This window comes from Phaseolus vulgaris, chromosome 5 (genome assembly GCF_051622355.1).
Source record: "Phaseolus vulgaris cultivar YP4 chromosome 5, ASM5162235v1, whole genome shotgun sequence".
Taxonomy (NCBI): domain Eukaryota; kingdom Viridiplantae; phylum Streptophyta; class Magnoliopsida; order Fabales; family Fabaceae; genus Phaseolus; species Phaseolus vulgaris.
The window spans coordinates 3,809,776-3,823,757 of NC_143502.1; the positions used below are offsets into that span (position 1 = coordinate 3,809,776).

The following is a 13,982-nucleotide window of genomic DNA, read 5'->3' on the forward strand; positions in this document are numbered from 1 at the left end:
ATATAAAGACTAATTTTATTATGATAAGAAACAATTAAGATCGATAATACTTGTACCAAAAAGTTATTGGTTTCAGTGTTGTTTACTGTTATTAGTTATAAGCAAATTTGTAATAATGATAACTTTTATCAAACTTAAATCATTCATGAGCTATTAAATTGTAATGATTAAACGTGATTTTTTCTTAAAAAAATATTAAGTGGATCAATATTCATGTATCATATAATCAAATACTGTTAATTATTTTATCTGTAACAATTTAAATATATGACAGATTGAAATCATAAAATCACACTAATACTTCATCATTTCTTAAACACATCTCCACATTAATTCTTGAAGTAATGCAATTTTACAAATTTTCTTAGAAGAAATCACATCATTCGAATCTTCTAACTGTTAGCATTCAGCACAATCACATTGCTGATAATCTCTCTCTATCACCACTTAGTTAGAACAGGTATCATGCATGACATATGAATCATATGTATAAATAAATGCAAACCCTCAGAAACATTGTGAAGACAGTTAAAAGTTTGGCAAGAATTGAAAGATGAAGTTCTGCAGCTACATGAGGGCAGTGTCATTGGTGTGGGTTTTGATGATGATGATGATGGTAGGTTTAGGGTTTAGAGAAGTTGAAAGCAGTTCATGCAAAAGCACATTCTTCTCTACTCTTGTGCAACTCATTCCTTGTAGGGCAGCAGTTGCTCCTTTTAGCTCCATTCCCCCAACTGATGCATGTTGCAATGCCCTTAGGACATTAGGGCAGCCTTGTTTGTGTGTCCTTGTCACTGGTCCTCCAATTTCTGGGGTAGACCGTAACATGGCCTCACAGCTCCCAGACAAGTGCACAACAAACTTTGAACCATGTAATCTCTCTTCTCTTTTCTCTCTCACACATATATATACATACATACATACATATTTGAGTGCTTACTATAAACATGGAACACTGGATTTTTGTATATAAAAAAGAAATTATTGGGTGGTGTTCAACCAACATCGGATTCATGGTTTCAATTAATTTTAATTGAACTTTTTAAATTTAATAAATTATGATATTATGTGTTTCATGAAGATTTAATATATATATATATATATATATATATAAAAGACCAATGTTGACTTAGAATCATGTAATAGTTTCTTGAATATAACGAAGTGTTATGTAATTGGTGATATTTTTTAATCTCTAGTCCCTTTCAAAATGTCATTCATAATTTTATGTCTGTTATCATTTAGAAAAAAATTTATTTTGCATTAAAAAACAGTTTTGAAATGAAATAATCTAGTGATATTTTGTTAGATTTATTTTTAAATAAATAATAAGAGGAATTAGAGTGTATTATTATATTTTTCTTGTCCTATAATCATTAAAAACAGCTGGATTTTGTGAGAAGGTAATATTTGTTTATGTTGACCAGATTTAGGTATTTTTTTATCTTTTGTCATCTAAAATGATTGATATAAATACATAATTAAGTAATTTTTTGTTTCATGTCAGACCATTCCAAAAGCGAAAAACAAAATAATGTTTTCCCAAAATTTATATACAAATTAAAAACAATAATTTAGAGAAGTTATATGAACTCTTACAAATTCACAGTTAGTTTTTGTTATAAAGAAAAACCTCATAATTTTTCTTTTTCCATCTCAGAGACATGTAAGGAGAAATTTATTTAAATATAAGCTCTTGACAATATTGTATTAATCAATACATTAAATAATATATTTACAACATTTTTATTATATAATAATGACGAGGAAAAGGAAAATAATGGTTTATGTTGTTCTCTATGAATGTTTTGGGAGGTGAAAGAAGACTAATTTTCATTATCTCTCTTTATGCAGGTGAAATCATGTCATAAAATGAAGTTGGAGGTTAAGAGAGAATGTTATTAGAAATAAAGGCTTTTATTTTGAGAAGTGATTTATGTAATGGTTAATCAAATGTAATGAATAGATTAGTTTAATATGTTACAATAATTAATTGTTCTCGAGAAGATATAACATGCTCAAAATTAAATTATTTTGTGAGTTCAAGTTTTATTCATGAAAATACTTTTATAAAGTTTTCTCTCTACAAAAAAACCATGAGATTTTTTTTTCACACATTCAATTTCAAATTTTGAAAAAATGCGCAATTTTTATCTAATCTTCAATTTTTAAACGTTTATTATGGAGAAATCAATTTTAAAATTATCGTAATTTTAATCACTTTTAATTTAAATACATATTTATAAACTTAACAAAATAATAGTTAGTTCAAATACGTTATTACCCAAAATATGCACCAATACACGAACAATGTTTTAATAATAATAATAATAATAGTAGGTCAATGCTAATTAGGGTTACTTTTTATAAAAGAGGTTACTAGAAAATGTGAATATTAATTTTTTTCAAGTATTTAACAAGTACAGAATAATTTTTAGGATAAATTTGCGTAAAATCTTGACTTAGTACATTATCCATTTATCTTAATCCAGCTATCAAGATTCAAAAAACTGAACACGACTTTCACAAATTTTCAACACCAAATGAATAGAAATTTTAAAAATAAAACATGTCTTTAAACATCTGTATTAAACATAGGAACACCTTCAAATACAAACACCACGGGTTGATAGCTTTTGACCAAACAGAATTATGGTTTTAAGTCAGATTTTTTTTCTTATAATGTATAGTCCATTAATTGCATTTCAATGTGAAGTTGATTGCGAAACCAAAGTAAACTAGTCCAAGAAAAAGTATTGAATTCACCAAAGCATTTAAAGATAATGTTAAATTCGTGCCTTTGGTGACCCCACAAAACTGAAATCACAACTTTTTAAGCATCACTAACATAATAAGAAAACAGTATCACTGATCCAGAGACAAATGAATGTGTATTGTTTAATGTTTCAAGATAATAGTGTGTAGAAATGATGTTCTAGTTTACCCATGGCCCAATTATAAAGGTTCCTCTATATGTGATGTGATGATAGCAGGAAAAAGAATCACATTCAGTGATTTGCGCCCTTGTTTATGTCATAAGGAAACTATATACAGCAGTGACTAGAATACTAGCCTATAGGAACAGCAGCCTTCTAAAATTAAAATTTTGAATTTTATCATCACTTGGTTGAGAAATATTACATATAAAAAAAAGTGGAAGGGACGAATAGAATTACCAGTTCTTAATCCTACAAAACTTCATCACCCGCCTAGTTGAGCATGATTTGGCAACTCTTGCAATGCTTTCAACCAGAAGCAGATGCAGCTCTCTGTTTATCAAAATCCCCTTGCTCTTCCTTGGCAAACTCTTCAATCAATTCACGCTGCCTCTCTGACAGGTTGCTGCAGAACAACACACAAAGAGATCAGTTATATTATAAACATCTATCAGACCATCACAAAGAAAAATCTTTCCCTAAACAGCCTGATCCTACACTATTTTTATTTGTATGGTGAGCAAGAGGAGTTGACTCCCATTTGAAGCCTCCAAAACATGATTTGGACAAAAGTGAAGAGACTAACTTTAACACAAATCAGGGTTTGGAGCTCTTTCCAAATGGAAATTCCAGCATGTACGTAGTAGTTCATAAACCACATTCAAACATCAAATGTAACACTCACTTTGGAATGCTGACGTTAAAATGAACGTATTGATCCCCAAGTGTGTAAGAATTTTTTGTCTTGATCCCTGTTAAGAGAGCAAACAAGTTAATAAAGATGAAAAAATCACCTTAAACTGAACACTTTAGAAATCCATTGAATAGGTTCATGATGGAACTTCAAATATAATTTTACACCATGCTGCCTAGTAAAATACTCTCAAATTATCATCAGCATACAGTATCAAATAACTCACCCTTTTTTTTCAGAACCACCTTTTGACCAGGTTGGGTGCCAGGACGAACCTGCCAAACATGACCCATCATCAAACATCATCGGTTACTAAAACCAAAATGCCATGAGAAATTATGCGCAATAGCAACACAAACCTTAAGAACAACATCTCCAGTAAGAGTTGGGACCTGAATAGTTCCACCCAAAATTGCCTGAAAAATAATATAGCATTTAAATTATTTTGAGTAATATTTAGTACTCCCCATATTGCAACACAAACCAATAGTACGATGTTTCAGATCCTGACCATTTACAAAATAGAAAAAAAAAACATAAATCTACCAGAATCAACCACGTTTATGATTGCTAGGTCAACCACAAATCCATTTACATGTTCGAAGCCTTCAAGTCAATCAGGAACAAACTAACATTCTCCAAAACCCACTGTTTTTTTTTACATCCATGAAGATTTATAATTGGCAGAGCTACTTCATTTAACTAGTTCTTTTGCCTAAAGATTTAAAAACAGAACTCCTAACGAGCACATTTAGTTTCCAAATGGTAACTTTCAAAATTGAAAGAGGGAATGCAGGTGCATGGATTAGAATGGAAAGTCATTTGGATGCTAGCATCGTATTGGAAGAACAATCCAATTCTTAAAATAAATGCAGAAGCAGGCCAGTCAAGAGAAACATTCTTAGAGGAATTTCCACTATTTTTTTTCCAAATAAATGCATTCTTAGAGGAAAAATGAGTGTATAAGTTGAGTACCTTACCAAACCAGTTTGGTAAGATTGATTTAGGCTTAAATTGCACTTTCTTAAGATGGCATCAGAGTCATTCAGAATCTATCCTAGTAAGGTGTTGGGCCTCGTGTCACCCACTATTGGGTTTCCCCTAGTCCCACGCTTGAAATGTTCAGTCATTGATGTGTAAGGGGATGTGTTGAAGAGTCCACATTGATTGAAAATAAGGTCAAATTATACTATATAGGCTTTGTAGGATTGAGTTAGGCTTAAAGTCACTTCTTAAGAGTCTCATTCATGAAATAAGTTAAATCTTTTCCTACATAAAAACAAGGTCATGATTAGAAGATGAAGCATCCCAACAAAATCAAGAGAAGACAAGTCTGTGAATGAGCCTCTTGTAATGTGTGTTATAATTTCTTAGTACCCTTCAATGGGGATATACAAAGTTTGTGGAGTGATACACAATTGGGGTGGTTAAAAATTGTAAAAGTTGTAATTATTGCCAATTCACATCAATTGTGCTTTGTTCCATCTTATCTATTAAGCATGTGCATGATTCCATTGGTTTTCCCCAACATTATATCAAAGTCATGGTGGGTGACACAAAAGTTTGAGATGTTGATATGATGGAAAAGTGAACTTTAGATTTGGTAATACCATTCAAGAGCTTATAAAGTAGCAAGGTCTTAATTTGGCTTTAGAAGATGAAAAAGTTGACTTACATGAATGAAGAGGGTATGGAAAAAGATCCAAAATAACATTGTAAGCATGATTTGGTTAGCTCTTGAGATAAAGTATGTGATGAAGGACACAACATCAAAGGCCTTGTATGGGAGAAACTCAAGAACAACTATGCATCCAAGCAACTAACCAATAGTTTGTTTGAAGATATTCTTGTATCAACACAAAACGGACATCATAGGTAATCCCCATTACACTAATAAATTCAACCCCTTGTGCCATCTGTTAAATGCAGACAATAATCTCTAATGAGTAGAGATTGTTGTTGTTGGCCTAACTTACCAAGGCCACACAAACCTTTGATTCAAACATCGCTAGTAGGGAGCACAATGTAGAAGTTGGATGAGGTGACTTTCGCTCCAAAAGAATGAGAGAATGACGAGAAACGAAATTATTGATACTGAAGGTTGAGCATTAACCACGGAGGAGCCTAAGCAAGAAGGAGTCAATCAAGAAGACATGATGAATTGAGAGGAAGAACAAAATTGTAACATCAGTAACAAGAAACGAGCAACATGACTACTTTAGGGAGAGGAGAAAGATTTGCAAGAAGAGTGCAATAAATGAGGGAGCATCTGAAATAAACTAAGTTATCAATAGAGATAATGACAACTCTAAGGCTAACATGGTCAAAAACTTTGATGAAGATTGTAATTGACAACTGCAAGGAGGTTGCTATATCAAAATAAAAAGTGATGGATTTTACTACATCAAAGCACATTTGTAGAGACCATGTGATGTTTAACAACTTGAAAACTAGCTAAGAGTTTGACAATTTCACATCAGGAAATGGGGAGAAAATGAAAGACTTGAAAACTAGCTAAGAGTTTGACCATTTCACATCAGGAAATGGGGAGAAAATGAAAGACATTATGAGTGAGAAAATGGTTTGTATATTTTTTTGTTGCCAATATCACTTCATTGGAAAAGATGGCACCGCAAGGGTATGTTGGTACAAAGTGGGAATGCAGGTGTACAAGGGAGGCACTTGGTTTTGCGAGGAAAAAAAATGAGGAACTTTGAAAGGGAAGGCAATAGCGATACCAAGGTTGAGAAGGTAAAATTTTCCAAAGAGGTGGTATTCTGAAACTTTAATTGAAGGAAAAAGTGTTGGAAAGAAAAATAAATTTCCAAATAATCGTGGTAAGTGGAAGGTATTTTCAATTCTTGGACTCCAACGCCATAATGAGAGGGTATGTGAAGAAATGGGTTAACCAGGGTTATTGATAGTGGATGGCAGACTATGGCAGTCAGCCAAAGAATGCATTCTGGCAAATGGCCAATGTACGACAACCAATTTTAAAAACAAAATACATACAGATTGATAAATATTAAAAAAATGATGAAATAAGAAGTCCAAAACTAACAATAACATCAAGTTTTTTACTTCAAATAATAAAAAAATGATAACAAAATAGCATGTTCAAGACAGGCACGGTGGTTGGTTGGAATAATCCAAGGTGGAAGTAGAAAAAAAAAAATATATTAAACAATCAGAGAGATCATTGGGTGGTTGCTGGAGATAGTGGTCACAGTTGTTGGGTGGTTGTGGGATAAGATAACCAATGCCTATTGAGTCTCGTTCATGAATGGAGTCATATTTTTTTCCTTTATAATGAAGAGATCATGAAAAGAAGATGAAACATCCCAACCAAAGCAAGAAAAGAGAGCAGATGCAAGCGTGTGATCACTTTTGAGTGTCTGCTGTAATGAATGATATCCTTTCTTAGAACCCTTGAGTGGGGGGTATTATTAAGGCATGTGTAGTGACAATATGTAATGGGTGGAAATTCTAGTAATCATATTTGAGATGGAGAAACTATTAGTAGTTAGTATCTTATGATTCACGATACGTATTGTACGAAACGATACGGTTTCACCCTCCCACAATACGAATCGTGTGAAGAATCTTTTTCGTCCCTGAATCTTAGCTGTATCATGCGATTCGCACAAAGAATCGCTGAATCCCGAAACGAAACGATTCCGTATTGTGTGAATCAGTGTAGATTTTAAAAAATGAGTAAATAAAAAAAGATAGACATAATTTGTTTAATAACATGTATGCACCATAGAGGTTGTTTTGGTGAAATTGTGTGGTATATATATACATATATATATATAATTTATTGTATCTTGTATGTATACATATCTTATATATTTAAGTATATATTAAATTTTTTAATGTTTATGAATCTTACGATTCACGATACGAAACAATTTATGATTCATAATATCAATTCTCCGATACACTACTTGTATCTCGATTCTACTACCATGTGAGACAATTCTATGAATTTAACCAAGAGGTGTTTGAATCAAATCAATTACCATGTGGGTGATTCCATTGCTGTGTTTTTTCCCAACACATCATGACTATATAATTCATATATTTGCCAGATCATACCTTCTTTCACCATGGAATATACTAGAAGTGTAAACAAAAATGTAAACATCCCCAATAAAAGCAATTGATATTATAAAAAATACAGATATATACATAATTTAATTACTGTATAGCATGTTTGCATCTACGTTTCAAATTCACATTATTCTTCAAATCTGCATAACAAATAAGTAAACAACACAAAAGTAACTTTTAGTTGCTTCAGGCTGATCGGTGTCTAGAGGCAACTGACATATGTGTCAAACACGCCCCTAGTAATGCTAGGGGAAGGCGATTTACACAAAAGGCTTACTTTGGTAAAAAAAAAAAGTTTACCCCTCTCCCCTCCCAACCCCAATGAAGATGTCACAACTCCATATAGTGTTAAGATTAGGTGGACCATTTCACATGATCCCAAATTGACAACAAATATACAAAAAATATATTATGCCCAACTTGGCAAAACACTTTCTCTATCTAGGCCTACCAATTAGCTTCCCCAGAATTATAAACTAATACTACAAACAAAATACAGGCATAAGTTAAAAGAAAGCTGGAAAAAAAATCAACTAGAATTAGGCTTAAAACTTTTAATAGACAAACATTACCTGAGTGATACTTAAGACAGCATCTACATGAATATCAGATCCTTCTCTACGGAAGACAGGATCGTCCCTGACCTGCACAAAGGAAAATGATAAATAAATGATTTGGCTTGTTAGAAGATGTAGGAGAAAAATGAAAATCATGACCAAGCAATGAATATATTGAACAGTCACCTTAATAGTAACAAAAAGATCACCAGGATTATCTCCATCGGGATCTGAACCGCCACTTCGATAAACCTTTATAGTTTCATTGTTGTCAATCCCTGCAAATGTACAAGCATGCCAATCAGTCAACCCATTTTTTCCTTTTAGCTCCCTCAGTTAATAAAATCAAATTAATCAATAGAAAGATAGTCAACACCCAATATCGCTCTAAATTATTAAAAGGTAAGTGATCAAAAGCATCAACTTTACTATTGTAAAAAACTGTAGCTTCTTTCTGTTTGTGTTTGTTGCCAGATTAATACTAATGTATAATGGCAAAACTCAGATTTAGTAATGGATTTCTTTCTAGCTTCTACCAAACAAATTTTATTCCGAAAAGCAGTATAAGGAAAATCCATAGGGAAACTACTCATTCATTTGACTTTTTTCTTTGAAAATTGTAATATGAATATGATTCACACAATAACAATGCATTGTAAAATTTTAAAAATAATGCTTACCAGCCATAATATCCAATTTGACTGATTTTGTTCCTTTGGTAACCTTTGCCCCTTTGCATGACTTGCAGAAATTCTGACACCAAGAAAGAAAAGAACAAAATTACTAGCAATTGGTATGAAAAATCAGTACAAACACATGCATATGATGAACCTACAATATTGATTGTATAATTTCTTTAAAAATTAATGAAATAAGAATGAAAAAAAGCAACAATATTAAGCAACACAGAAAGTTACATGAATCAAAGGCAAATCCATCATATCCAAATTTACAGAATAAGAGAATTAATATGAAAAAAATTAAACATTTGCATCATACCGATACAATTTTGCCAGTTCCCTTACATGTACCACAAGTACTCTCCATCCTAAATATGCCAGTTTGTACAAATGTCTGGACATATAACAAAAGCCATCAAGTTAACATTTATCATAACAATAATAAGCATTATTAAAGGAAGTTATATTTAAGACAATACTGACCACTCCTGCCCCTTTACAGCGCTTACAAGTTTCAGGTCTTGTACCAGGAGGAACACCACTCCCACCTGAAATAGTCAACAAAGATAAAGAATTTGTCACCTTCCAGGACCATAGGCCTTGCAAACTAAACTACATGTAGTAGAGACCGCTAAGAATTAAGCATGTAAATTATGTTTAAGTCATGAGCATACCACAAGTGTTACAGAGCACTTCTGTTTGAAATGTAACATTTTTGGTGCATCCTCGGACAGCTTCCATAAAAGATAGTTCAATAAAAGTCTGTGAACAATAATAGAACAAGCTGCATTTTCTCAAACAAGTCCTGGAATAGTTAAAGATGTCCAGAAGATATGAAGATAGAAAGAACCTTGACATCTTCTCCACCAATATTCTGATGAAAAAAGTTCTTGACAAAATCCTGATCACCATTTGAGGGAAATGGTTAGAGGATTAAAAATCACACTAGTCTTCAAATGTGGGACAAGTAATTCAAGCAAATTTCTTAGACATTTTTGTTCTATTTTAGTGCAATAATTTATTGAATCACTATTTTCTAATACTCTTTTCTACTACAATTAAATTTAAAAGCAGGAGAGGCACAACCAAACATAACAATTACAAATTAGGATGCTTGATTGCTTGTATGATTATTGAAGCAAGCGCATTTGTAAACTATTTAAAAACTAAATAGATTATTCTGCCATTAATCTGAACCACTAACTGATGCAGTTGTGTGATTAGTGTCTGAACAGCACGCAACAACAACAGATCCTTCCATTAGAACATCACATGTTTAACAGTAGAACTGCATACATATTCATTTCTACTAAGAAAAAATCCTAATAAAAACTCTACAGCAATGCAGACTAAACTACTAAAAAATTATAGAGGATCAACCAATATACAATTAGACATGACCAATAGCAAGAATATCGAAAGCAGCAAGTCATTACATGATCTCGGAATATCTGCTCGAATGGATTAAAGCCGCTATCACCTTCAAAACCAGAGCTTTGTTGGTTTACAAACGCATTATGGCCAATCTACAAATCCATATTAAATCAAATCAAATCATAGAGATAATTAATAAATAAGATAAAATAAGAGCATGTTTGGAAAAGATTAATTTCGAGATTTCAGACATTTTTGGGGATTACAGTTGTTTCCAATATCAGCTGTGTTAATCTTTAAGATTTGTAAAAAGCATTTTTTTCTGAAAATTAAGCTGACTATGAATCTAGAAATTTGCAGCTTATAACTATTTTCCAATAGCCTTTTTTCCCTTTCAGCTTTATACTTTTTTTCTTATGTAAAAGCTGATTTTTTTCTATTGAATTCAAACAAAATTTATTATCTTAAAACTAATTTTGAACAAACTTACTGTAAGAAAAACTAATTTTGATTATATAATCTATAATAATTGACTATACATATCATATAATCAATTATTGCAATAACATGATTTTTACAGCTCTCGCAAACACATCTAAAACAAAAGGTGCTAATTTTCACTTCATTCAACATTTTCCCCCTCAAATATCTCTATCCTCCAACTCCATAAAACAGAGGTCTTCTGCTCAAGTCCAGCTATTATTTCCTTGTTATATTATGATCTACAATGTAGGTGTCTTGTGCATAAAATCAGTAACCTGTCCTATAAATTTACCCCAATAGTGTAACAGAAAAAGGTAACAAAAATATATCAGGAAAGACATAAGACCTGATCATACTGTTGACGCTTTTCCTCATCCTTCAAAACCTACAATGCAGTTATTCAAAGGGGAAGAGCCAAGAAAACATAAGCAAGTTCACTCATCACATAACAATTTACAGTAGAGCTCTAGGTAAATAACAAGCACAAGAGTACACCTCATATGCCACTGAAACTTCTTGAAACTTCTTTTCAGCTTCAGGATCATCTTTGTTTGTGTCTGGATGGAGCTTCTTTGCAAGCTGCATAACATGGAGAAAACAAACAGTAAATAAAATAAATACTTTATTTAAATAAGCCAAATGTTCACCTAAAACTTAAAAAATGTTTGCTGATACAAAAACACATGTATATTAATACTAGTAAAGTAAAACCTACCCCATAGTATGCCTTCTTAACTTCAGAAGTACTTGCATTCTTACTCACACCAAGCACTTCGTAATAGTCTCTAGCCAATGATGCTGAAAAGTCATTGAGGATATAAAAGAAATCATTCAAATGCAAGGGTCAATAAACAAATATATCCATCCAGGGGAATGACAAAAACAGATAATGCAGGGCTACTTCAATAAAAGTAGCATTAACTTCAGGCCACTTATACTTCACCACCAAAGGAAAAGACAAAAACAAGCCATGAATAACCAAAGAAGATTTTGAAATGCATTTCGATGTGACATCAGCAGGAATGGAAAGTAAGGCAAGCACACAAAGCATCTTATACCTGACCCATGAATGGACCTAGATGTCCCCCAATATGTATTAGCCGCTCCATACAGCAACCAGTTCTTCAAAGCAATACCATCTCCAACTGCAATTAGACAGAGCAGAAAAAGTTCAGCAAAAAAACCAGAAAATCATACCGTTCCTTTTGTAATAAGATGTTCAATATAACATCGGGAAAAATAATAATAGGAGCAACAACTGTCAAACTAATCCAAAACAAAACTGACTTATTCCACATATTCTCATTCCTTCGTATAATTGCACAACAAAATTAAAAAAACAAAAACAAGAAATTGAAACTTGCATTATTGTCTTCAACACATACCTTTTGGAGTTAAGTTCCCGATAACTCTGTATGGATTACCAAGTCCCGAACTCAATGTCCTATAACCCCTTTGGCACACTCCTTCACATATCTGAGATTTATCCAAAACAAATCAACCAAGCAAAACAAAATTCCATCAAAGTAGACAGATAAAACGTCTCAAAATTTGAAGTAGAATAATGAATGACAAATCAAGGGCGAGAGAGAGAGGAAGGGTTGTCCAGTACAGGTTCGTCAGCATGACGGAGGAATTTAGCGGGCAGAGATCGGAGGAGCCTAACGCCATTGGAACGAAGCATTTGGGAGCACCTCAATAAGAAAAGTTGAATCTTTGGAAGGAGAATTGGGGGTTTCTGGTTGCAAGCAATAGCCCTAAAACCCCTTCCAAAAACCCTAATGTGTTTAGCAATTGGAATGTTCTAGTTGTTAGGAAGAGAAGAGAGGCAAAGAAATGTTTAACTTTTTAAAAAAAAAATGTACTTTGCATTAATTTTATAGAATAAAGAGAAAAAAAAAACACAAATTTGTTCTCCAAGTGCATGTTTTCTTAACACACCTCTCAATATAATAAGGAAAATAACTTCTTATAAATTATAACTCATAATTTTCAAAAATATTCTTTTAAATATATTAAAAAGATTTTGTATTGTACATTTCAAAACCATTCTTAAAAAAATATATTTTATAGTAATCATAAAAACATAGTAAAATGTATAATTTAAGATGTATAAATAGAAAGACCTACACCAACTTATTGAATTGGATGTTACATCAAATCACTTATACATCTTAAATTACAGTATCTAAAAGATGTTAAAATTTTAAAAAGTTTTCCATAATTCCATTTTGATAAACAAAAATACATAAATAAATTATAATATTCCCATGTATAAGTCTTAAATTTGTTTAAATTTAATAATATATAATTCTTAAACATCAATAATAAATTAAGTATTTTATTAACATGGTCTCTTCCAATCATATTTACACACTCAAGGGGCACTCTTTTATCAAAAGTCATGGCCACTCACATACAAAACCCTAAATATAATTTTTTATTACCATAATGCTTAATTGTATTAATTGAAATTGTGATTTTAAAATTTAATTAAAATTAAGTAGAAACATTATTTATACAACTAATTAGAGAATTTTTTACTATAATTATGGGAGTTATTATTATATTGTAGTTGTTATTATTAGTTTTATTATATGATTATTATTACGTCATCGTAAAAAGTTTCATGAATTTATAAAAACAAATTAGTATATTTGTAACCATGGTTTTTTACAACATTCTTATGAATTATGCTTAAAAATAAAATAAAATTTAAATAAATTATATTACTCATTAAATGGAACTACTTAGAGCTATGGCTTCATCAACCATTACAAATATTTTTAAGTAATAATAATATTTGATTACTCATTTTTTATAATAAACTTTACTCTTTTATTTTTTATATTTAAAAATCACCCCTTTAAATCTCTAGCATCTATATTTATCATATTAAATTTCTTTTAGTCATTTGTAAATAGAGAATAAAAGATATTAGAATTGGTTTAAATAGAAATTACAGTATATTAAAATATTATGTAAGAATTTGTCGACAATAGAGAGATTGGTTTCAAATTTGATAAATTCTCATTGAAGGAGTATGGTATATATATACAAACAAAATTAAAATTACTGAAAAGGAATATAAAACCTAATTATGTCACATAATAACTAATTATATCATATGATAATTGATATATAA

At 31.3% G+C, this 13,982-nt stretch overlaps 2 protein-coding genes across 2 annotated transcripts; one reads left to right on the forward strand and one right to left on the reverse strand.

The window, feature by feature from the left end:
- Nucleotides 1-276: 276 nt before the first annotated feature.
- LOC137836216 (Bifunctional inhibitor/lipid-transfer protein/seed storage 2S albumin superfamily protein) lies at nucleotides 277-2,032 on the forward strand. The gene is made up of 2 exons (XM_068645060.2): nucleotides 277-872; nucleotides 1,855-2,032. Exons 1-2 carry the CDS (start codon nucleotides 554-556, stop codon nucleotides 1,869-1,871), a joined length of 336 nt encoding a protein of 111 aa, XP_068501161.1. The 5' UTR covers nucleotides 277-553; the 3' UTR covers nucleotides 1,872-2,032.
- An 837-nt stretch (nucleotides 2,033-2,869) lies between these two features.
- Nucleotides 2,870-12,788, reverse strand: LOC137834884 (chaperone protein dnaJ GFA2, mitochondrial). The gene is made up of 18 exons (XM_068643111.1): nucleotides 12,450-12,788; nucleotides 12,223-12,313; nucleotides 11,896-11,982; nucleotides 11,553-11,635; nucleotides 11,333-11,416; nucleotides 11,184-11,222; nucleotides 10,417-10,506; nucleotides 9,831-9,881; nucleotides 9,655-9,742; nucleotides 9,464-9,528; nucleotides 9,300-9,374; nucleotides 8,981-9,053; nucleotides 8,487-8,578; nucleotides 8,316-8,387; nucleotides 3,990-4,046; nucleotides 3,857-3,905; nucleotides 3,622-3,688; nucleotides 2,870-3,342 (listed from the first exon to the last, which is right to left on the reverse strand). Exons 1-18 carry the CDS (start codon nucleotides 12,519-12,521, stop codon nucleotides 3,246-3,248), a joined length of 1,332 nt encoding a protein of 443 aa, XP_068499212.1. The 5' UTR covers nucleotides 12,522-12,788; the 3' UTR covers nucleotides 2,870-3,245.
- Nucleotides 12,789-13,982: the final 1,194 nt, after the last annotated feature.